Raw genomic sequence first — 22,360 nt, forward strand, 5'->3', positions numbered from 1 at the left:
CAAACTAGGAACAATCTACGTAGGTTGGTTTCTGTGATCTTTTGTGGGGGTTGTGGTTCCCCACCCCCCTTTGTAACACTACCAAGTGGATTAGTTTTGATTATTGTGACTAGTTTAAGTCTGCTATGATCATTTTACTTCCTAGAACCCATCATATGATAAGATTTTATTATTATAGGAAGGGTTCTATGAGTTACAGTCAGATATATATTTATATATATATTATTGGGGTTAATTAGGTTCGATGGAGTGTTTTTAAACTACTATCCCCGATTTGCCACTATCATGGTAAATAGGAAGCTGTTCAATACTCTTAATCATCAACAAAGCGTTAGCTTTCGTCTCGTCTAGTCTTAGTTGTAGCTAGTTTGGTTTTTTTTTTTTTTTTTCCTCTGTTGGGGTTTTACTGCTTTTAGTCAGTTACTACATATTTTGTGCCAGGTCTTGTTTGAATTGGTGCTTTTGTAATCGCTATTTCTTTCTAATGAAATATGTCTTTTGGTTAAGAAAGGGTCTCCTGAAAGGAAACCGTCTTTAAGATAAAATTTCTGTGTTTTCTTAATAGAAAAAAGGACGATGCTAATGGAAGGTAACTGTTCATTGTTTGTCTCACTTTTTCCTTTCTTTTCTCTTTTTACTCCTATTGAAATTACCATTTATATAATAAACTCTACAAATAGAGCATGAGAAAAAATCACTCAAACTTTGAAACCCTAGCGAGGTATAGTAGTAGATCCTCATATCTATTACCAATAATGGTGCTAGAATATTTGAGAACCAGCGAGCAACTCTGATTGATGGCTCTCAATAATCATCACGATGAGTGAATCGCATATAATGGCTCCAAATGTAAAGAGATCTATTAACAGTGACCTATGAGCTATATATATCGGAATATTTCTGTCAACTCAAACATCATCAAAGCCATCCTTTCGCGTATATATTTTTAACTTTAAGTCAATCAAACCCAAGTATCCAGTCAAAGTAGCTTAGCTAGGCACATTAGAATTCCTTAACAAAATTAAGATGCCTCCTACAGATCATCAGATCATCATATGAAGTAAAATTATATCCCCAGATCATTAATGGACAGCAGTTGGTTGCACCGCCATGCAATTAAAAGTTACATCTACGTGCTTAATTGTCAAAATTAAACACTATTGACTAATTAGTGAACTCTCTTAGCCTCCATCATCTTCCTACATATTCAAACCCTACTTCACACTATCATTTGGCGAAAAAAAAAAACAGAGAGAGAGAGAAGAGGGGGAGAGAGAGAGAGAGATAGCAGCCCACTATAGTTTATCATCAGCTTTTACTCGATCCACCTTCGTCGACGCTCTACATATCTTCAGACGAAGAATGAGATAGACACACCAAGCTTGCCATTGCCTCTTGCAACCAATCGTCCTCCTCATCATTGTTCTTTAACTGCAAATTATAATATCATTCGAACAATAAGTCTATTATGTATTATTTTGCATTCAGCTCTCATAAATAATATCATCCGATCTGGTATAAAATCTTTTGTCATCGGACATAATGTTTACACACACGCAACCATAAAATATAGTGACCTGAAATTGGACGGAATCATCGCCACCGTAAAGGTCCTGCTTGTGAGCAATACTCTCGTTCTTCTTCATGGTGATTTCATCTTCACAGAGGTCGTTGTTTCTAGCAAACCTTCCTCTAACCCTGACTCTCCGATCAGCTAGAGTTTTCCGACAAGCATACTGCATGTATTGTACAATATTATTAATTATTACGAACTCATGTTTTATATAAAAACAATATCAGTTGGCGTGTGTGTGTAATTAAAGAGGTGATATTAACCGCGAGCGAGCGAGCGAGAGAGAGAGAGAGAGAGAGAGAGAGATGAGAAAGACCTTGATGGTTTTGTTAAAGTTTCTTTGGTTCCTCTTCTTCAAATATCGGAGAATTCTCTCCTTCCTTTCTTCTTCTGAGTATCGTCCTACCTTTATGTTTGGTTCCTCGACTGCTGCTATCTGATTTCCTTGATATGATCCCTATATTTATAACAGGTCATTTCAAATGAAATCAATTTCAATAACCCCCATAAGATTTACTCATATAAAACCAAAATAAAATAAAACAATCGTGAAAAATATGCAACGAAATTCTGTTTGTGTGTTAGAAGGAAGTAGAGAAGGACGGATGATACATCCATATTGCACGACAATTTTCTGTTGTTCAGTTCCTCTTCCTTTTCAGAGTGATTAGCTCATCATATGCTAATAAAATTAAAAAATCGGTTCCTGATTAATTATGAGTTCAGAATGAATATAAAATTAAGCACGCACCCACTTTTCTGCTGCAGAATTTGGATAGGAAGGTGGCTTCATAATATCCTCCACAAACCCGCAACATTCTTCCCCAAAATCACCCAGATGGTGAGAGGGTTTGTATCCGCCACCGTTCAGGCTCTGAAAACCGCCATCAGCGCCGCCATAAATCACCGGAATGGTGGCCAAGTCCGATAAGCACCCTAGCTGATCAGAAAACGTTGGAAGCCAAGACGAAGCCATAGTATCACAGTCCAATACTGAAGAAGCATGATCGAGCGCTGCACCATTGGGAATATTGCTGAAGCTATCGTGGTGACCGCACATTCTATTCTCTATAACCGAGAAATTATTAACGTTTCCATTAATGGCTGCAGCTTGGGTTGGAAACTCTGGGTAATCACTGGGGAATATTGTGTAGTTTGAATAGAATTGAGGAAAAGCAGCCATTGAAGGAGACAGAGGCATGAGGAAAATATCTTTATGACTCTTTTGAGTTAATTTTTTAGCCTTTCTTTAGCGTGGTGCTTTCAATTATATATATAGAAAAGTCGGGGTAGTACGGTGGGTTGATTAGGCCAAGTTGTTGAGGAAGAAGCACGTGACCGAGTGGCTTAGACTAAAAATAGCTAGTCAGACAGCTTGGATACTTAATGACCTTAACTATCACTCTTTTAAGTTTTATTTTATGCTAATTCTTCTCTTCATTCACTGTGTGAAATTAAAAAAAGTTTGGATACAAAATAAACTTAATCATCATCACCTTTTTTAGGTACACTTATGCATTTTAATTGACAAGTTGTTGCCACAATGCCACTGACAACTTCGATCGAAGCAATATATTGAATTAACACAATCAACTTAATTCCTTTTTTTAAACAAGAGATAATTTAGTTTAATTAGCTAGTATTTAGCTCAATATAATACACGGTAATGACTTCATCTGAATATTATATTTTAATTAATTTTTTTTCTTTTTATATTATGAAGGAAAAAAATATAGGAATCAAACCAAATACTTTTAAGTATCCCTTGAACTTCAGTACAGGAGAGGTGCCACTTTAGCTATATTCTGTGTTTTTTGGTGTATAATAGTATTTTTAATATAGAAAAATCCATCAATTTTTTAAATTGAATATAAAAAAATCCATCAATTTTTTAACTTAGAGTTTAAATTTTTAAAGCGGAGAATGATATCAGAAGTTATACATAATCTGAAAGTATCTGATAAACTTATAGGAAATATTAAAATTGTTATAAGAGCGGTGATGCTATATATATGATAGAAAATGCTAACCATTAAATCAGCTACATGAATAACAAATTTGGGTCAGAAATTAAGATGTTGTGATGATTGTATATTTTACTACCTCCTGTCCTAATGATAAGATCTCATTTGTAGTTTACAAATGAGATCTTATAATTAGGACAAAGATAGTCCATATAAGAAAATGAGATTCATAGTGGTTATATACAAGCGCAAAAAAATGATTACATACGAGGAACAATTGGCGGGGATTTTAGATTTATGAAGAAATGCATTAAATTGATAAAAACGTCCAATTTTATTCTTATTAAAGTTTTTTTTATCTCTCTATATTTACAAATCATTCTCATATTTATCATTTCTTTTTTTTTACTTTTCAGTGAGAATTAAATACATATTTATTACTTTTTTTAATGAGAATTAAATAAAAGTAAAATTAGAATACAAGATCATTAAATATATTACAAGTGACTCACACTTAGGTCCACAATTTTTCCTACAGATGACTTGTATTTATGACTAGAGTGGTAAAATGGTTTTGATTCTTATAAAAATAAGTAGACAAAGATCGAAAAGAACATGATTCTTATAAAAATAAGTAGACAAAGATCGAAAAGAACATTTAAAAAAGTTAGTGAACGATATTTTTTTGGTAAATGATACATGTAAATTCAATAGTGCAAGATCTTCATTCATCATCTAACTCCCACCTAATAGGATAATGTTTAGGAGTAAGGTGTATTCAATACCTCAAAATATTTTGTTTAGTACGTCCAGTACTCCGAAATATTTTGTAGTGTGTCCAGTATCCTGAAATATTTTTTAGGTGCATCCAGCATTCTAAAATATTTTGTGGTATAATTTTGCTCTTAAAGTATTAATTATTTCATGAATAATTTTAAATTCATCATTAGTTCCTCAAAAAGTCCATTAAATGAATGCATATTAAGTACCATGAAGCATTTTTCAGGTTGTGGATGTACCTAAAAAAATATTTCAGAGTACTAGCTGCACTACAAAATACTTCAAAGTACTAGACACACCTAAAACAAAATAGTTCAAGATGTTGGGTAAATCACAAAATAATTTAGGATATTGATCGTATTTAGCAAAATATTTTAAGATACTGGACATACTTTAATACTAATGTTTATTGTTGTTATTATTTTTTCCCTCATGACGCGTAAAGCAAAGTGAGCATTAATCAACTAATTAACTAGTGCGTATTTGAGGGCTATGAAAAGTTCAAAGATCATTCTTTCTTAGTTTCCTATTAATTAACTAATCAACAGTTCAAATTTTGTAAAAAAAATGAAGTTTATCAAAAAGAGACTTTTTCGGATAATTAGCATCAAGTTGATCAGTAATTAGAATGTCGTTATATACCTTTGTCTTTATTTCTCATAATTTAAATTGTACATCAATTCAATCCCAATCAGCCCCCAAAAATATTTGGATCGATTCTATTTTATTAATGAAAATTACAAGTTTGTACACTTATAATAATGTCTCCTTTTCAAAAAGTGTATATATACGTACAGGACATGATGTTACCGAGCCACTATGAAGCCCTTAAAGTCAAAATTCAATCTTATCAAAAGTTATAACTTGAAAAGAAAAAATATACTATAACTACGGACATTGAATGCAACCGGGAATTTTATTTTATTTTCAGAGCCAACTAAAGAACTCAGTAGAGGAAAAAGGGCTGAAGAGACCTGAAAAAGTATATTGTAGTCAGGGTCATGTGCATATATACTGTATATATATTCCTAATAATTATAGAGTTTACGTGTTTCAATTAAAGCTTTGTATCGATAAATACTTGAAAAGATACAACCTAGCTACTCATAGCCTCAGAATCAAGCACATGCGATTGTTATATTTTCGGTTAGCAAATCAAGTACATGATATCTAACCCTTCTCGACCCAAAGTTTTCATCAAATCATTTATTTCCCCTATATTTATATGTGTTATATGTATAATACCCACCATTTATTTATATATGTCCAAACAAAAGAAAAAGAAAGTTTTAGCTTTGGCGTATACAACAATTCGTCCCAAACTGTGTCTTCGAAGGACGGTTAGATGGACACTTCATGTGTACTATATATATCTTGTGGGACATATTCATGTTGTTGTTTTGCATGTGCTCAATATGAATTCTTTTGATCATTGAAACTTAATTTCAATTAATTACTTTCTCCCTTTAAATTTTATGGGATTTATTACGGGAAGCTCAAATCATGGAACGATTTATTTGAGTTCATCCTATAAGTCCCACTTCTAATTGCCATAATCCAAATTGAAATCACATCATTCTTCACGTTATGGGGTTTACAATTGTCTGCAACTACAACAATATAGCTAATGTCATTTTTTATCCTGTTGAATGATGAATATGAATTTTTATTTGGATGTAAAGCTGAAGATGTCTTCTCTAATATATGGATCATCTAACTGATAAGTTTTAGTAGATGATACAATATTCTAATCATGCTTTCTATCTTTGTTGGTGAACACATAGGTTTTGTTTTTAATTTTGATTTAGGTACAAATTTAGTCATAATCTTATTTCTGATATACACCCAATATTCTGATCTTTTTAGCAGTGCAATTTTACTCATAATTTTTTTTTAGCATCTTAAAAAGATTGGGATACTTGAAAAATAAGATAGGGGTAAATTTTACACTATTTACCTCCAAATTTTTGTTCGCGAGACAAACCGTACAGTGCACGGGGCTGACCATATAATTCTATTTTAAAAGCTCAAAATTTTTTTTATAAAAATTGTAGGTGTTTTATACCATGTTTGATATAAAATGTTATTGGATCATATTCAAATATTATTTGAGCCTTCAGTTCAAAAACGGAAAAACTATTTCAGCCTAATATATTAGTAAGGTATTAAAACATTTTGAGAATAATATGTTCTTAAATTTATTATTAGTAGTTTTCTTAGAATCTAGTCTTAAATCTATGAAACTTTGTAATACGAAGTTTGTAAGTATTTTCATAAATGAGTGTTACATAAAACACTTATTTGTAAAAATAATTCTAATTTCAAGGATACTTTTATCTAACTAATTAACATCTAGATTTTCAAATATAATTTTTCTACATTATAGAGGCCAAGTATGTATTTTCAACATATACATCTTGTAAATAATAAGGACAAAAATAGGTGAATAAGTTGTGAATCTATATAGCAATCATTTTAAAATTCTTTTTGACTAAGATGATATGTATAGAAGTGGTGGTGGTATATTAATTACAAGTAATGTAATTAGTTAGCTACATATATATATATATATATATATATATATACACACGCAGAATATATAGACACACACACACACAAATATAATGGAAAAAGCATCTGTAACAGAATATTGTCATATATATGTTTGTCCAAATAATGACTAATTGATTGATTGAAATAATGAATCAAAATCTTTAATTGTATCTTTAATTTCAAGGTGCGGTTTTTTGCATATCTTCCTGTCACCTACACAAATCACACATCTTTCATCTTTGCTTCTGCTTTTCATTTTTCTTTAATTAGTTTCATATATTAAAGTTTGCGTATATGGCTATTTTAATTTGATGAAGTAAAATTAAAAAGTTATATGCACATAGCTCTAATAAACATTGGTGAATCTTTTAATTAATTTTATAAGGTGTCTTGAAGTCCGGTAGCAGACTAGCAGATTGCTTATCCATATCCATATTAATTACTAAAAAAAATAACGGGATGGATCATTGTTTTCCCCCCCCCCCATGCAAGTAGGTGATAATAAAATAATAAAACTGGAAAATAGTCAAAGAAAGACTTGATTTCCGTTAATAAATCAAGGGGAAAACTTTATAAGATAAAAGGGTATCAGGTTCAATTCAAAAGGTATATATACAATAAGAAAACATATGCATATGCTATGCATGATCGATGTTTAATGTTGTTATTTGAAAAGATTCCTGGCTTGCCTTCCTGCCTCAATTCACAGCCGTCTCTAAAGCAAAACAACATCAACTTGGTCACCCACATTTTTGGACAATTCTATAAAGTTCCAAACACCATCTGTATAAGTTATATGCACATCATCAATGTTTTCAAACCCTATCATCATCATCATCAATGATCAATACAATACATGCAAAATTATATAAAATATACTGCTTTCGATAGATAAAACATATTGTCACAGGTCTTTTCAGTAAGTTACAGTTTTTTAAATAGGTCTGGCCCTTTTTATAAATAATTAACATAACTAATTTTTTTTTAATCCTAATGAATTAGCTGAAAAAATCCTATATTTAGGACACGACCAGAAGAAGTATAACTTACTCTTTAAACTTCATATTCCTCTGGTCTTATATATGTTAGTCATTTTTCTAAAAAAAGTTTAACAATCCAAGATTCATGACACTTTGCAAGAGAGCTTGTAGAACATTAATTATTTTATTTCAAAATTATCCTTCTTGTTAATATATAATGAGGAATTAGAGAGAGATGTGTTTTTTCAAATTTATGATATATATAGATTAGGGGTAATCGTAGAAACCAAATAATTTTTAATAATGAAACCATTTTTTTTAAATTTTTTTGGTGATATAGTTAAAAGTTAAAAAGTGGTTTATACATATCAAGGACATGAAACAAATAGTATAATGCATGATGAAACATGTTTAACCTTTTTTGGGATGAATTGTCTAAATTTAGTCTTGATGAGGATAAACTTGGAGAATAAGCTTGAGGGAAAATCTGAGGAGTGAGGAAGGTAATGGGGACAAAGAAAAAAGTAAGAGGTAGAGAAAGGGAAAAAGGAAGAAGATGAAGTTCGCGACAGTACGTAGTATCAGGTGCCTCTGCTTCTTTTTCTTTCCAACTCGCATCCCACAAAATAACTCATCAAACCTTTTTTTTATCATTGTTTCTCGTTTCCCACTTGCTTCTGTTCCACCTTTGGTAACAAATATCACTATGCTCAGCTTTCATTATTTAAATTTACGTTAAGATTCATTCAACTTCATCTTTTCTGATCTGATTCATCCTAAATCTTATCTTAATGGATAAATATTTGGATCACCAACTCGTGTGTTCCCAGTTCCCCATCAAACAAAACATAAATGAATATGCACAATTATTTTTATGCCCTTAAATTATCCCCTCTAATGCGATGGATTAACCTTCTGATATAAATTATTCCTATAAGATAGTAATTGTCCAAGTCTAAAATTCTGGCACGAATTAATTATATACCACAAAAATGAACTGATTCATATGTTATCTTTATACATACATACATACATACATACATACATACATACAGATCATGTACTTGCTTTAAAACCACGCAATATTGTTGATATGATGTTAGATTACTGGAAAAGATGAGAATTTGCTTTTGTCGATTATTGGAAAAGACATACTGATTACCAATAATCCAACAGACCAAGGCAACATGGTTGAGTGTCAAAATTAAACTAAACAAACGAATAATGATTGTGAAAATAAAAAAAATGATGATTGAGGAATTCACCTTGATAGCAGTTATAATACAAATTTTGAGAAATTATAATTTCCTTATAAATTACAGGTAATGGGGGAGCTTTAAACATGAATTGTAAAGTTTTAGAAAAATCATAGTCAAATTTATGAAAATTAAAACTTTAAACAACTTTGATAAAGAGTTTAGATAAAATCATACGCAGATTATTAAAAATCTGATAATAACCTTTAGTCCTTTAGAGTAGTAGTAATTTTTAATACCCTTCAATGTAATGCCTGTCCAGTTTAGATCCTTCGTTATAAATTTTCCACAATGATAAGATGTAGGATTGACCAGAACCTATGGAGAAAAAGGAAACCATATCTAAAATTAGGTGACGAACAATTCAAATCTTAATGAATATCTTTTCCCCAAGTGGGTGAGGAGCCAGCAAGATCATGTTGGTGCAATGGTGGGTGTTGCAAGTGAATCTAGAGCTGATTTTGGAGCATAAGATCACCACGGCACCTTTTCCTGTTTTCCCTCATTTTTCCAATCCCAATATTATTCTGTTCCATATTACAACACTTTCTTTGTATCTCTCTCCCTGCCTCTCTTCCTCTTCAACCCGAGATCCCTCTGCCCAGAGATTTGTCATTCTTTTCATTTACAGGATCAACTTTCTCAGGCGACTCAGAAAAGGCATGCAACCTTTGTCTAAAGGCTATCAGAATACTTTTATTCTTCACTCTTTTTGAACTGTACATGAGAAGATTAGTTCAGCTGGAATAACCCAACTGTCCAGAGACCAAAATATTGCTCCTACATGCCCTTATAAGCAAATAAAATTGAGCATTAGAATGCTTTCTGTACCATTTGAACTCCAGTTATAAAATCATTTCACTTCATGTTTTACTGCTCGGTAGCCAGGAGGGAAGACTACTATAACTTATTTGATTATCATCTCCTTGTTAGACCTCTAACCTCCAAAATGAAGGCTAGCTTCAATTCCACCACTTAAAATCTCAGATTATCTTTAAACCACACTTGAGATAAGAGAAACCACACTTCATTAGATTCTTAGATTCAATCTATCAAAAGATAATACATCAAACGATCATACATATCATGTAACACTCTGTACCAGAAAGTGTGCATGACATGCTAAAGTCTTAGTTGTAAGTAGTTTGGTCAACCTATTTTTGGAAGACAGAAGAACTTCCAGTCATGACAACTATGGATTCCGAAGCACAAGATCAGCAACATTTAACGCCTGAATCTTGTAGGCTATGCAATTTTACTGCACACTCAGATTCAGCCATGACAAATGGAAGACAATACTCTCGTCAATTGGCCACCAAATAGAAGGAAAAGAAAGTTTACGGATTGAACCAAGAGCGTTTCCCTTCACGTACATTTTGAAAACAGTCAAATAGCAGTTTAGCCTGCTAAGCAGTGAGCATGTCATGCGGCAGATGATATATCTACATAGCATTCAACAATGAAGCCTAGACGAATGAAACATACAGTCATCGCAAATTCATGACTCAGATCAATGCTATCTTGGATTCTGATCACAGTAAGAAGCAGGTCATAGAACATCCACTGGAAGTCAAGGTTGATCCATAAGCTGCCAAATAAATTATCAAGTAAATAGGAATTAATCACTGCAGTTCAAGGTCGGGTAATTATCCAGAGATCTTAGCATTGCCAGTTACTAATTGGGAACAGAGTGACTATAAACCACAAATAAATTCAAAGGAGCATAATTACATCAGCGGAAATATTTGGTTTATTCTCACCAAAAAAAAAAGTATTTGGTTTATCCCTTTTTATGCGACTCTTTTTTGTTCAGTAATTGAAATATTGAATGTGAGCTTTCACATTAATCTTTAAAATGGGTTTTTGAATCTTGGTCTCAAACCAAACATCAAAAGCTTTACATTGTCCCATGCATCTTGTTAATCAATTTGGTCTCAGTTATAGTGTTTATATGGTCCACGTATTAATGGGAACACATACCTCCCATGTAGGCAATAAATATGCACCAGAAATGTAGAAAAATGTTACTCACAAAAAGTCTATGAAAATCTGCAGGTAAAGTTATATTAATAGATAGATTAGGATCGTTGAAAGAAGGCTCATGATAACAGTCTGCCAACCCAAAAAAAAAAAAAAACAAAAAAAAGAAAAGAAATCTGATAATGTGATGCCAAAGATATATTGTAGAGACAAAAGGCCAGCCTAACTAATGGCGTATCAATAAGTGCAACGCCAACCAGATGCAAACACATTCACAGTGCAAGGCTCTGTCTACATGCATGCAAGTTTGTGCACGCGCACGCATGCAAGTGTATCTGTGCGAGTGTGAGAGGGGAAAACTGACCGAGAGAAATGGAGCTTAAGGGGCATACCAACTTGAATATATAAAAATGAAGGTAATGATGCTTTCAGTACTAGTGTGCATTGCGACCGAGCAATCCTTGAAAAGATAGGAAAAGATCTTTGTTGTCTGTCCCAAATATCTCTTCTGCTTTTCTTAAAGTTTCCTAAAAGAGGAAAGAACAAGTTGTTTAACAATTAAGGACCAGGGCAGGACCCAGCATTCAATAAAAGGAAAAAAATAGTAATAGCACCCAGTACTGCATACAGCATTTCAAGACTGAAAGAAGTATTTACCTCTCGTGTTTGCTTCTGAGCATTCAATTCCTTGATGTTAGCAAGAAATGCACTAAACTGCTCATAGGAAAGGCGACTCCTGGAAAAGATGTATGTAAAATATACAATCAGCTTTTAAGAGAATATCGGAAAAAAACAATCATTTTACAAGAGAAGGAAAAAGGATGCTACCTAGCTTGGCGGAAAAACTCCTTTCCATCAATTCTTGGAGTACGGCCTATAGATATTTTTAGTATAAATCATCAGAGATGGACAACATTAAGCATTAAGCAGTTTATCAAACCGATGAAAGAGTCAATGTTACACCCCACCCCACCCCACCCAAATGAAAAAGGTTTTCTTTTCCAAGTTGAAGAGAGGAGAGATTATCTTTAAATGTCATTTTAACTCCAGTACTCCATTAGGCAAGAGGTAAAACAAGTGCTCTTCCAATCAGACCTATTCAATTACTCACGCAGGGGAAGATTTTAGGGAATTAACGCAGTACAGTAATACATGAAGTGTCTTCTGCCCTTGTTTTTTACCCAGTGAATTGATGTCAATTCCCTTTTAGACAAACTCTATCAAACAGTAAATATACTTCCAGAAGGGTGATAAAATCCATTATATTGACCAAAGTTTAGTTCTCTATATGTGTGAAATAACCATTTAGCATAGATCTCTTCACTTGTTGGCAGAAACAGCATTAAAAAACCATCGTTTTTTTTCTCCACCATGCTCTGATTTTAATAATAATATGCCAAAATATAATTATAGATTTACTAGTAACTCCTACATTTATAATAATGAGGTACATGCCATTCAGTGTGTAACCAGCATCTTTTACCAACTATATCTTCCAAAACCAAAACAATATTTCAATATCTTAACTGGTAGCTTTTAAAATGATAGCATCCACCGGGTACTAGGAGCAAATAACTAAGTTTAATGGATTTCAATAACCAATCTTATCAAGATGTTGAGGGGAAAAAATATTAATAGTGGAACAACAATAAATATTCCAAACCTGAAAGAGATCGTGCACGAGGAGGAGAGTTTGCTGCAGACGACTGCTGACTTGATGGATACCATGAAGATAGTGATTGCCGTCCTTCATATGGAAGCTTAGTGGGAGAAGTGGCGCCAGAAGTTTGCTTAGGAGATCCAGCTGCAGAATACCCTCTCGGAGATCCAGCTGTTGAGATCACTTTTGGAGTTCCTTGTGGAGTAAGACGTGGTGTGATATAAGGAGTTATAGAAAATCTATTTCCAGCATATCTTGAACCTATAAAACCATTTAAAAAACAAAAATATTCAAGTCACAGAAGATTAGAAGACATTGATATTTCCTGCATTATATTTATAGAAAATGAAATTACACATTAAAAGCATTTAGCAGAAATTTCAGATTTTGAAACAGGAAACACCCATGAACTATAGTATATTGTCATGAACCGTAGTACTTGCATCCAATAACATGGTAAACTATAGAATTGCAGAGTAACATGAGCTACGGTTACTATTTACACTGGAAAACTTTATCTACCTTCATCAATAGTGGTACCCACAGTAGTAGAGCTATTATATGAATGATGTGCCGCATAGCCACTGCCATTTTCATCTGCAAGCAATAAAAAGAGAAATGTACATTAGCCTTCAAAAGCAAGACAATTAATACTATGAATATTCACTAGAAAATTTACGAAATGGATAGTCATTGAGATTGAAAGTACCCTTATCAGGATATGCCTTTGGAACAGACTGGTCACAAGTTCCAATATCAACAGTTTCAGTCTGTTGCACAACAGTAGGGAGAACAGAATATAAACTTCTTCAGGAGGAATATACAGGTCATTTTCAAAACCAGTCTCAATTGCAACAACTAAAAATGTCTTACAGATTGATTATCATCATTTAAAGACTGCATCAGCTGTCTCTTAAATGCTTCCAACTATCAAATAGCGTGGAAAAACAGTCAGGTCTCGGGAAAAAAGAAAGAAAAAGAAAAAAAATTAGAACATCATCTGACAATCTAACCAGTGATTTGTGCATATATAAAAGGAAAGAAATGTGGAAATTTAGAAGAAGCTAATATATCTGAACTAGTAAGAATATAGAAGTAGAGAAAAGTAAATACAGGGCACACTAGTCAAGAAAATAAGTATGCAACTATGCATGAAGGACAAAATCTCAATAAAAGTCAAATTGTGTTCACAAGGAAAGATTTCCATCATAAAAGATAACAGAATTTTTCTTGCCAGAAGGGAAAAAATATGCACAAACATGCACCATGGAACACAGACACTCCATCTCGACAGTGACAGCCATATTGAGTATTATCAACAAAAGAAAAGGCATTTGTAAGCTAATTAGTTCTTAAAGCCACGAGAGCAAGATTTAGTGGACAAAACAACGTTCCTGGTGATGACCATGCAAGGGGCTTTCTTTAACCAAATGTAAACTTTTTTCCCTATATATCATACTTTTCTATAGTTATGGGCTAATTTGTACAAAATCTTTCCATGTTATCATATTTTGTTCAAGAAATAATTTTGTGATTTGCAATGTCAGCCAACATATCTTCAACTCTCACCTTTGATAAGTCTCGACTGAGCTTTTTTGCTGTCACTGCCAATTGCTCCCTCTCCTGTGTAAGCTTTATCTGCAATATACATAATAAAAAGCATCTACCATCAATTCTAAACTTTCAAATGAATAATATTTTATTTAATTCCAACAAATGTTTTATTTTACATATACCACTCAATAAATAGAAAGACAATTCCAGACTGACATATGTCAGGCTTCTCGTCCCACAGTGGTCATTCCACCTTTAGTTCCTTGTAAAAATTAAAGCCTCCTAATGTTTATGTTTTGCACTAAATAAGTAAGAACAAAATGCTAGCGTAGAGTGTCTGTGTGAGTATTGCCACGGATTAGCAGTGAAAATAATTAATTCTATCGTGTAACTACTCCTTACCTTCAGCGTACAGCCTTTACTTCCACCATGTCAGGTTCGTTACTAAAGTTAATTGTTAATTATTATGATAAATAGTTCCATCATATACTTACTTCAGTTCCCAGCATTTCCTTTTTTTTTCTTATAGTCTTGCGCAAATACCGATTATGCGAGGTGAACACAGTCATTTGCTTAACCGCAGGCGGCAGTATTAATGGAAATACAAGGAATATCCCGCTCTACTCAGAACATAATCAGAGTTTCTTTCTTTCTTTCTTTTAAATTAAAAAAGGGGGGGACATCAACTTACATTCTCATCGAGAGCGACCTTCAATCTGGACTCAGCTTCCTGGCATGCATGATTAAGACCGGAGACCTTCTCCTCGAGCGCGAATATTATTCGGTCCTTCTCATAAAGCCTCTCTTTGACCCGACCCATTTCCAACTCGAGCTTCGAAACCCGCGAAGCGATCGCCATCGAGGTAATCTTGCGAGCCAGATCGAGCTGCTCATAAGGGTCGGTGGGTATCACCGATAGTATCTCGTCGGGCAGATGGAAATCGGGACCAACCGCATTGCTGAGCCCGTTAACCTGCGACATACGTAATAACCACCTTCTTCCCTCCTCCCCGCAAACGAGAAAGATTTCAGCTTCCTGTTTGATGGAGGTGGGGATTTAGGTTTTTCGATGAATTCGAAGATGGGAGAGGTTGTTGCAGGGTTTGGACTTTTGAACCAAAAATGCCCTCTTCCGCTTTTGATAGTTGATATACAGTGGTAGTACCGCATTTGAATTGTTTGACAGTGAGTTAAATATTGCCATTACAATGAATCAACAAACAAGGGGCTTGGAAGAGGGGTTTCGTGATGTTTTTCCCCCCAAAGGCATCACATTAATTATTTATTATAATTTTTCTTTTTTCTCACCACTATTCAGTATTGACGTAAAAAAGTAGTAAGAAAAATGTTTGATGATATATTTAATATAGGTTTAATTTTACTATGAAATATTAAAAATGAATTATAAATAGGATAAGAAGTAAATTTTAACCGATGACAAAAAAAAAAAAAGATTTTAACCATATTTTTCTTTTACATTGGGATTTTATGAAAAGGAATGAGGAAGAGTTTGTTTAGATTGATTTATAAATAATTTTTTAAACGTGATTTGTGAAATACGAGGTAAGTATATATAGAGAGTTTTGTTTCGATTTACATGAACTTACTTAAAAGTTTATTTTGAACGGAACTCCAAACAAGCCCGAAGTAGTTAAAGTCAAAACATGGTTTCAAACAAAATTAACATGTTTCCAAATCAAGTTTGGACTGAGTTTTTAGGCACTTGATTATATACTTTTTTTGGCCAGCACTTAATTACATAGATAACATAATTTTTCTCAATTAAATTGGGATAAATGGACTTTTTAAAAAAAAAAAAAACATCAAGAGCAAGCTAGGGACTGGATCTTAAATTTTAAAAAAAAAACACACACACGCGCGCAAAGAAAACTAATATAAAATATAGTATGCGTTTGCGTACCCGAATTATTCATTCTGGATGGGGAAAAAATTTGATTTATTTTTCCCGCCCGGAAGTTGCAATCTCACGCGAGGCAGTTCCCAGCACTCTCTTTTTTCCTTTCATCATCTTACTTCCCTTCTAAACAGTCAACGGTTCAAAATTTATCGATACAATCATTTCTCTTATGTATTATTCTTCTGATTCTTAATATAAGACTTAATTATTGAGTTAATTTTGGTCATAAATATAAAATTTACTTATTATATTTATCATTTTTTTTCTAAATTATCTCTATGGATCTCCTTTAACTATAATCAACTAGTAAAGGGAGAGAGGATATTAAGGAAAATGATTATGATGTTTTAGAAAAAATATATCATTTTTTTATAATTAACTAATTTACCTAACTTCCTTAATCTAATCAAATTAGTTAAATGGATTTTATATTAAGGACCGGGAGATTACTATTTTTTCTCCAAACACCAGAAGCATTTTTATCTACCAAATTATTACTCCTTCGGTCCTTAATATAAAACTTATTTAACTAATTTGATTAGATTAAGAAAGTTAAGTAAGTTAGTTAATTATAAGAAATATGATATGTTTTTTTTAAAACACCATGATCATCTTCTTTAATATCCTCCTTCGTTCTTCTACTTGATTATGATTGAGAGAGTATTCATAGGGATAATTTAGAAAAAATTAATAAATGTAAGAAATATGTCTTATATTTAAGACTTAAATCAACTCAATAATTAAGTTTTATATTAAAAATAAGAGGAGTATTATTTATTTCATCTACAAAATAATTTCACGTGAAGTTTTTAAAATGTAAAGCCCAAACAATCTAAATGTTAACCAGGTTATGTAACGAACCATTAAAAACATTAAAGGCTTAGTATCATTTTTAATCCTTAAAAACTTAACTTTCTTTTGGTTTTGATTTCTAAAATTTAAAACAAGTAGTTTTGGTTTATGAAATTTGATATCATTTTAATTTGCTTGAAAATTTTCAGTCTTTAGAACAGTATTTTCAATAATTGAAATAAGGTTTTAAGAAGTAAAACTACTCATTTCAAATTATAGGCATCAAAACTAAAATAAAATCAACTTTTAAAAACTAAAAGTAATACTCTTCTGGTTTTAATGTAATACCTAATAAACTAATTTGATTAGATTAAGGAAGATAGGTAAGTTAGTTAATTATTAAAAAAATGACATGTTTTTTTTTTCTAAAACAATATAATCATTTTTTTTAATATCCTCCCTTATTCTCTTACTTGATTATGGGTAAGAAAATATTAATAGGGATAATTTAAAAAAATTGATAAATATAAGAAATAAGTCTTATATTTAGGATTAATATTAACTCAATAATTAGTCTTATATTAAGGATCATATGAGTATTAATACAAAATTAAACTTATTTGATGTTTGGAGGTGTTTAGGTGAAAACCAAACATGATTTTAAGAGTGATTTTATAGTATAAAGTAAGTATGTAAGAAAAATTTTGTCTTGATTTGTATAAAAATATTTTTTAAAAGTGATTTTTGAACAAAACAAGCACTTTTTGCCTTTTAGGTACAGGGGGGATAGTATAACCATGTCCATGCCAATGCTATAGTCAAATTGAGTTTATTGCCCCTCTTTTTGTTGTTGTAAACATACTTAAAGGAGTATAAAAAAATCTAAATATCATATGAATGGTCTTTAAAGTATATAAAGAAAATTACTTGCAACAATTTCCTTCATAGCAATATACACATGATAATTTAATTCAGTTATTATATTTTCCATATTTTGACTGCACTCTTGGTAAATTTTCTTTTTCCTTTTTAATGTACCCGTGTAACATTGTAAATCAGAATTGAGTACATATTCTTTTTTTTTTTTTTTTGAGCTGAAGAATTGAGTACATATTCATGCTGGCCAAAATGAGGAGTACTTATTTTTCATATACGTTTTTAAGTATTATTTTTAATGACAATTTACAGGTAAAATTGAATTCATTTTAAGCCCCGACGATATCCAACACTGTTGATTCATGAAATAAGTTTGACCAACTCAAACCACAAATATTTTTCCACCATTATTGAATAATGTTTCCTTTTGAATTAAAAAAAAAACCAAACAGACAAAAGTAAACAAAAAACTAAACGTAATTTAATGGATATTTAAATGAATTCCCCCACTGTTCTCTAATTTCTACCCTTATTCCTTCTTCTTGAGACCACAGTCCATCCATCGCCTTCTGCCTCAGCTGCAGCCTTGGGCATGGACTCCATAGCTGGCACTTCCATTTCCACCGCCATATCAGAATCTTCATCACTGTCATCGTCTTCGTCGTCGTCCTCATCATTATTCACAAGCTAACAAGGCAAATATGTCAAAAATTATAACATCAGTCAAAGTCAAGCAGATGATAATCAGATTGTTTCTGTTCACATATCATTGATGATAGCCAAAAACATTGTGTGTACGATCTTAACCATACTCAGTCAACAAACATAAATGGCAACTGACAAAAATCAGATTATGAGAATCAGCATGCCGCCCATGAATATAAATCTTTCACAAGGGAGAGAGCAATGCCATTTCTTTCCTAATTTTTATGCCTCGTGCAATAAGATCATTACTTTCGTCCGGTTCAGCATGGTAATTCATGTATATTCATATTTAAATTAAATTTGGCGATTCTTTGCTTATTTTGAATAAATGGTCGTTCTATCCAATGATATTTGCCGTGGAAAAAAGGAATGCAAATGCCAAAGCCACCCACAAGGATGTGAGAAGTGGGAGTATTGATTCAAGCAACTAAGATTCAAATTCCGAGATTTTCAGATCACACAAATGACTGCCACTAGAATAGTATGGCATGCCAGCTCTAAATCAAACAAGAGTTTCTAGTCTTAGTTCTTGTATATATGAGTGAAGGCCACATCTTTTAATTTCCAGCAACATTACAAATGATAACTCGTTGCTCCTCCCTCCCAACATACTCCATTGGACATCAAGTTTTCAGTTGTAAAAGCTAAATTTGTTATATACATCCCAACAATAAATATACTTTATACAACCAATATAATTATAAAACAGTACTTCAGTTTTTAAAAACATGATACTATAATATACCTCTTTAGGATCAGGGCGAGCAGCTTGTTTAAGACTGGCTTCCCTTAGAATCTCAATGGACCTAAAATTACCTTCAAGACATTCTTCATGCAGAACCATCAGTTTCTCAGCTACCTGCAAAATCACCAACACGAAAATGATGGGATAAAAGAAAAAAATAAGAACAGCTATTGCATACCACCAATGCATCTATGTGTTCAAATTATAACCCAGGCAGATATAAATTTATTGACAAAAAACCCCCATCATAGGCATCTTAGCAATAGTTCAATTTAATGAGTAGCTCGTTGAGATAGAAGAGTTCTCGCAGGAATTTGGCCAATGAAAATAAAACACACATGCACTTGACATGCATTTAAGAATAAGAATTTGAGCCTTCCTAAAAAATGTAGTTAGACATAACCTGGCCAAAAAATGTGGTATTGACTATTAATAAACTCATAATAAAGAATAAGGGTTCCAACAACCCAATAGGCCAATATAGGTCTTCGGAATATTTATGCAAAACCCACGAAGTTGATCATGAGACTCATTCTCAAAAGAGCATGATCTATTATAAACATGAAAAGAACAAAAGCTCTGTCAGCACAAGTTTGTTTTCACATTCAAATGCTGGCAATATAATGAAATAAAAATTAGTTAATGCCATGAAGCCCAGTATTGAAATTTATAACATATTAGGACAACAAATAATTATATGAGAATCTGAAAGCAACTATTGCAAGATATCTTAATTATATATATCCAAAAACCTCTTCTTCACTGCCATCTTGAATCACCATGTTGAGAGAACGCATACCATGATAGAGCATTTCTTCCAAGTCATCAATAAACAGAGGCTCTAGGGAATAAAAGGTATTAGAATCAGTAATTGAATTCAAGAGTAATACCACATCCAACATATTAAAAGATTTTCCTCCCCTAAATTATCACCCCTCTCTGAATCAAACAGCAATCAACTTCAATCTGACTTTCAATGCAACATATATATGTGTATAAAATTCTACCAATTCCATCTCTTAATATTACTTAATTATAAACAGACTCTACCAAATCCTTCTCACTTAAGCGTCGGCAACTACCACAGGATTCTGCTTTTGATCATACAAACCAGGCAGTTTTGTGTTCCAATAGAAAAAGAAGTTAACCTTTACATTGGGTGAACCAGTATAGTATGTCGCTGCCAAGTCTGTCAGCCTTCTGGCGAGACTCTCGACCTCCCAATTGGCTCTCAACAGCAATACGGAGAGGTCGCCAGAGATAGAGAGCCAGAGCTATCCCTTCGTTGAAAATAGGGATTGAATCTGCTGGTAATCTTCTCTCCATCGTTTTCTTTGAATATTATGTCAACTTCGAATTTTGAGGAAAAATTTTGTTTTGATTTGCGTGAAAGTATTTCCTGCTGTTCTAATATGCAGCGCAAACCCTAGGCCAATAAAGGCTCTCTACAGGTTCGGCCCACTGCAGCTTATTATCTCTTAAAATAATTTACAGTAGTAGTATTATTCTTGTTTTATTCTTTTTTAAGTTAATGTATTTCAAAACAGAATCTGTTTTTATCTTATCTTTATCATATCTGAATTAATAGATAAGATTTAGCCTAACTTACCTAGGTAAAGTAGGAGGCAGGCTTGTTGCCTTCACTTTAACCCCTTGCTTGGATTGAGAGAAAATTAGAGAGGAAAGAAAACTAGAGAGAAAAACATGAGGGGAAACAAGTTTTCTCTTGTTTGGATAGGAGAGAAAATGTGGGAGGAAAGAAAAGGGGAGGAGAAAATAAGGTAGGTTCCATGCCTCATTTTCTCTCCATATATGGAGAGATTTGGAAAGGAAAACAAGACTTCCATGAGTGCCCCTCATCTCTCTTCCTCTCCATATTTATTTTCTTTTATTATATTAAAAAAGTTATTCACTTTTTTTTCATCTTAAAACAATATTTTTATTAAATAATTTGGTTTTAAAATATAATAATCTGAAAATATATACAAATCAAATAACTTGATTTTAAATTATTTGATGATGGTAATGTTAGTATAATTTTTTTATTGTAATATTTAATTTAATTTAATTTAATTTAATTGTAAATATGATATATTTTGATAAAGACATTTTAGTCATTTAGATATATGTTAATTTTCTTTCCTCTCTATTTTCTCTCTTCCATCCAAGCAAGAGGGATGATCACAACTTTCCTCTAATTTTTTCTTCTCTCTATTTTCTCTCCTCTTATTTTCTTTCCTCTCAGCTTTTCTTCCCATCCAAGCAGAGCATAAGTACCTTACCTAGCGATTCTGTTTCGGCGATATATGACTGAAGTCTGAACGTAGAAAACAGCAAGTTCTTCAACCGTTAGTGGTGCAGCCACAACCCCAATCGCTAATGGTCTTTTTCCCTTGATCACCAATGTTCCCTGAGTTTCCTCGTGTTCATTCGAGCAAAAGGCAGAGAAGAGTGTGAGAATGTTTGGATTGGTATTGGACAAAACTAATTTCTAACTCAACTGATTTTTGTAACTTAATTTAAAATAAAAGTCAGTTAGGATATGTTTGGATAGATGTTTTTAAAAAGTCAGTTGAAAATTGTTTGGATGATTAATAGAAAAATTAGTTTAATTGTAAAATGACTGAAAAGAGTATAGACTTTATTGAATAGTACTGTTTAAAATTTTATGTTTTTAATGTGATAATAGTTTAAAAAATACGTAATGGGCAAACATGAATGTAAATTAAAATTTATATAAAAGCTTATTATGCTAACGAAGGCAGAGAAGAAAATATGAGAGTAAATCTGGGATATTCATTTTTAATAATCACCGTTTGAAATTACAGTTTAAAAAGTCAGATTTTTCTCTATTGAGTTCAACTGAGGTTGAAAGTCAGAAGTTGGTTGGAAAAGTTAATCCAACCAAACAACAGTTTTTATCCAATTCAGTTTGTAACATCAGTTTTACAGATTCCAAGACATAACTACAGTTTCAAACTGCAATCCAAACTTGTCATAGGAAAAGAAAAAATTAACATGGTT

The 22,360-nt window shown here is 32.4% G+C and overlaps 3 protein-coding genes across 4 annotated transcripts; all 3 read right to left on the reverse strand.

The window, feature by feature from the left end:
- Positions 1-1,087: 1,087 nt before the first annotated feature.
- LOC114712130 (uncharacterized) lies at positions 1,088-2,756 on the reverse strand. Its single transcript, XM_028896602.1, has 4 exons — positions 2,325-2,756; positions 1,890-2,030; positions 1,578-1,736; positions 1,088-1,431 (listed from the first exon to the last, which is right to left on the reverse strand). The coding sequence occupies exons 1-4, from the start codon at positions 2,754-2,756 to the stop codon at positions 1,342-1,344; spliced, it is 822 nt and encodes a 273-aa protein (XP_028752435.1). The 3' UTR covers positions 1,088-1,341.
- Positions 2,757-10,117: 7,361 nt separating this feature from the next.
- Positions 10,118-15,430, reverse strand: LOC114712097 (uncharacterized protein At4g15545). Of its 2 annotated transcripts, XR_003737196.1 has the most exons (11): positions 14,992-15,430; positions 14,316-14,384; positions 13,620-13,673; positions 13,456-13,516; positions 13,269-13,343; positions 12,750-13,007; positions 11,915-11,960; positions 11,744-11,822; positions 11,479-11,613; positions 11,087-11,155; positions 10,118-10,694 (listed from the first exon to the last, which is right to left on the reverse strand). XR_003737196.1 is itself a non-coding variant. In XM_028896563.1 (10 exons), exons 1-9 carry the CDS (start codon positions 15,280-15,282, stop codon positions 11,521-11,523), a joined length of 1,026 nt encoding a protein of 341 aa, XP_028752396.1. In that variant the 5' UTR covers positions 15,283-15,430; the 3' UTR covers positions 10,118-10,694; positions 11,479-11,520. The 2 variants fall into 2 exon arrangements, 1 of the variants encoding a protein (XP_028752396.1); XM_028896563.1 differs by lacking the exon at positions 11,087-11,155.
- Positions 15,431-18,228: 2,798 nt separating this feature from the next.
- Positions 18,229-20,740, reverse strand: LOC114712125 (pre-rRNA-processing protein TSR2 homolog). The gene is made up of 4 exons (XM_028896597.1): positions 20,485-20,740; positions 20,089-20,177; positions 19,337-19,450; positions 18,229-18,573 (listed from the first exon to the last, which is right to left on the reverse strand). Exons 1-4 carry the CDS (start codon positions 20,660-20,662, stop codon positions 18,403-18,405), a joined length of 552 nt encoding a protein of 183 aa, XP_028752430.1. The 5' UTR covers positions 20,663-20,740; the 3' UTR covers positions 18,229-18,402.
- Positions 20,741-22,360: the final 1,620 nt, after the last annotated feature.

Source organism: Neltuma alba, unplaced genomic scaffold (assembly GCF_004799145.2).
Source record: "Neltuma alba isolate B1F8T4 unplaced genomic scaffold, ASM479914v2 tig00011337_pilon, whole genome shotgun sequence".
NCBI lineage: Eukaryota > Viridiplantae > Streptophyta > Magnoliopsida > Fabales > Fabaceae > Neltuma > Neltuma alba.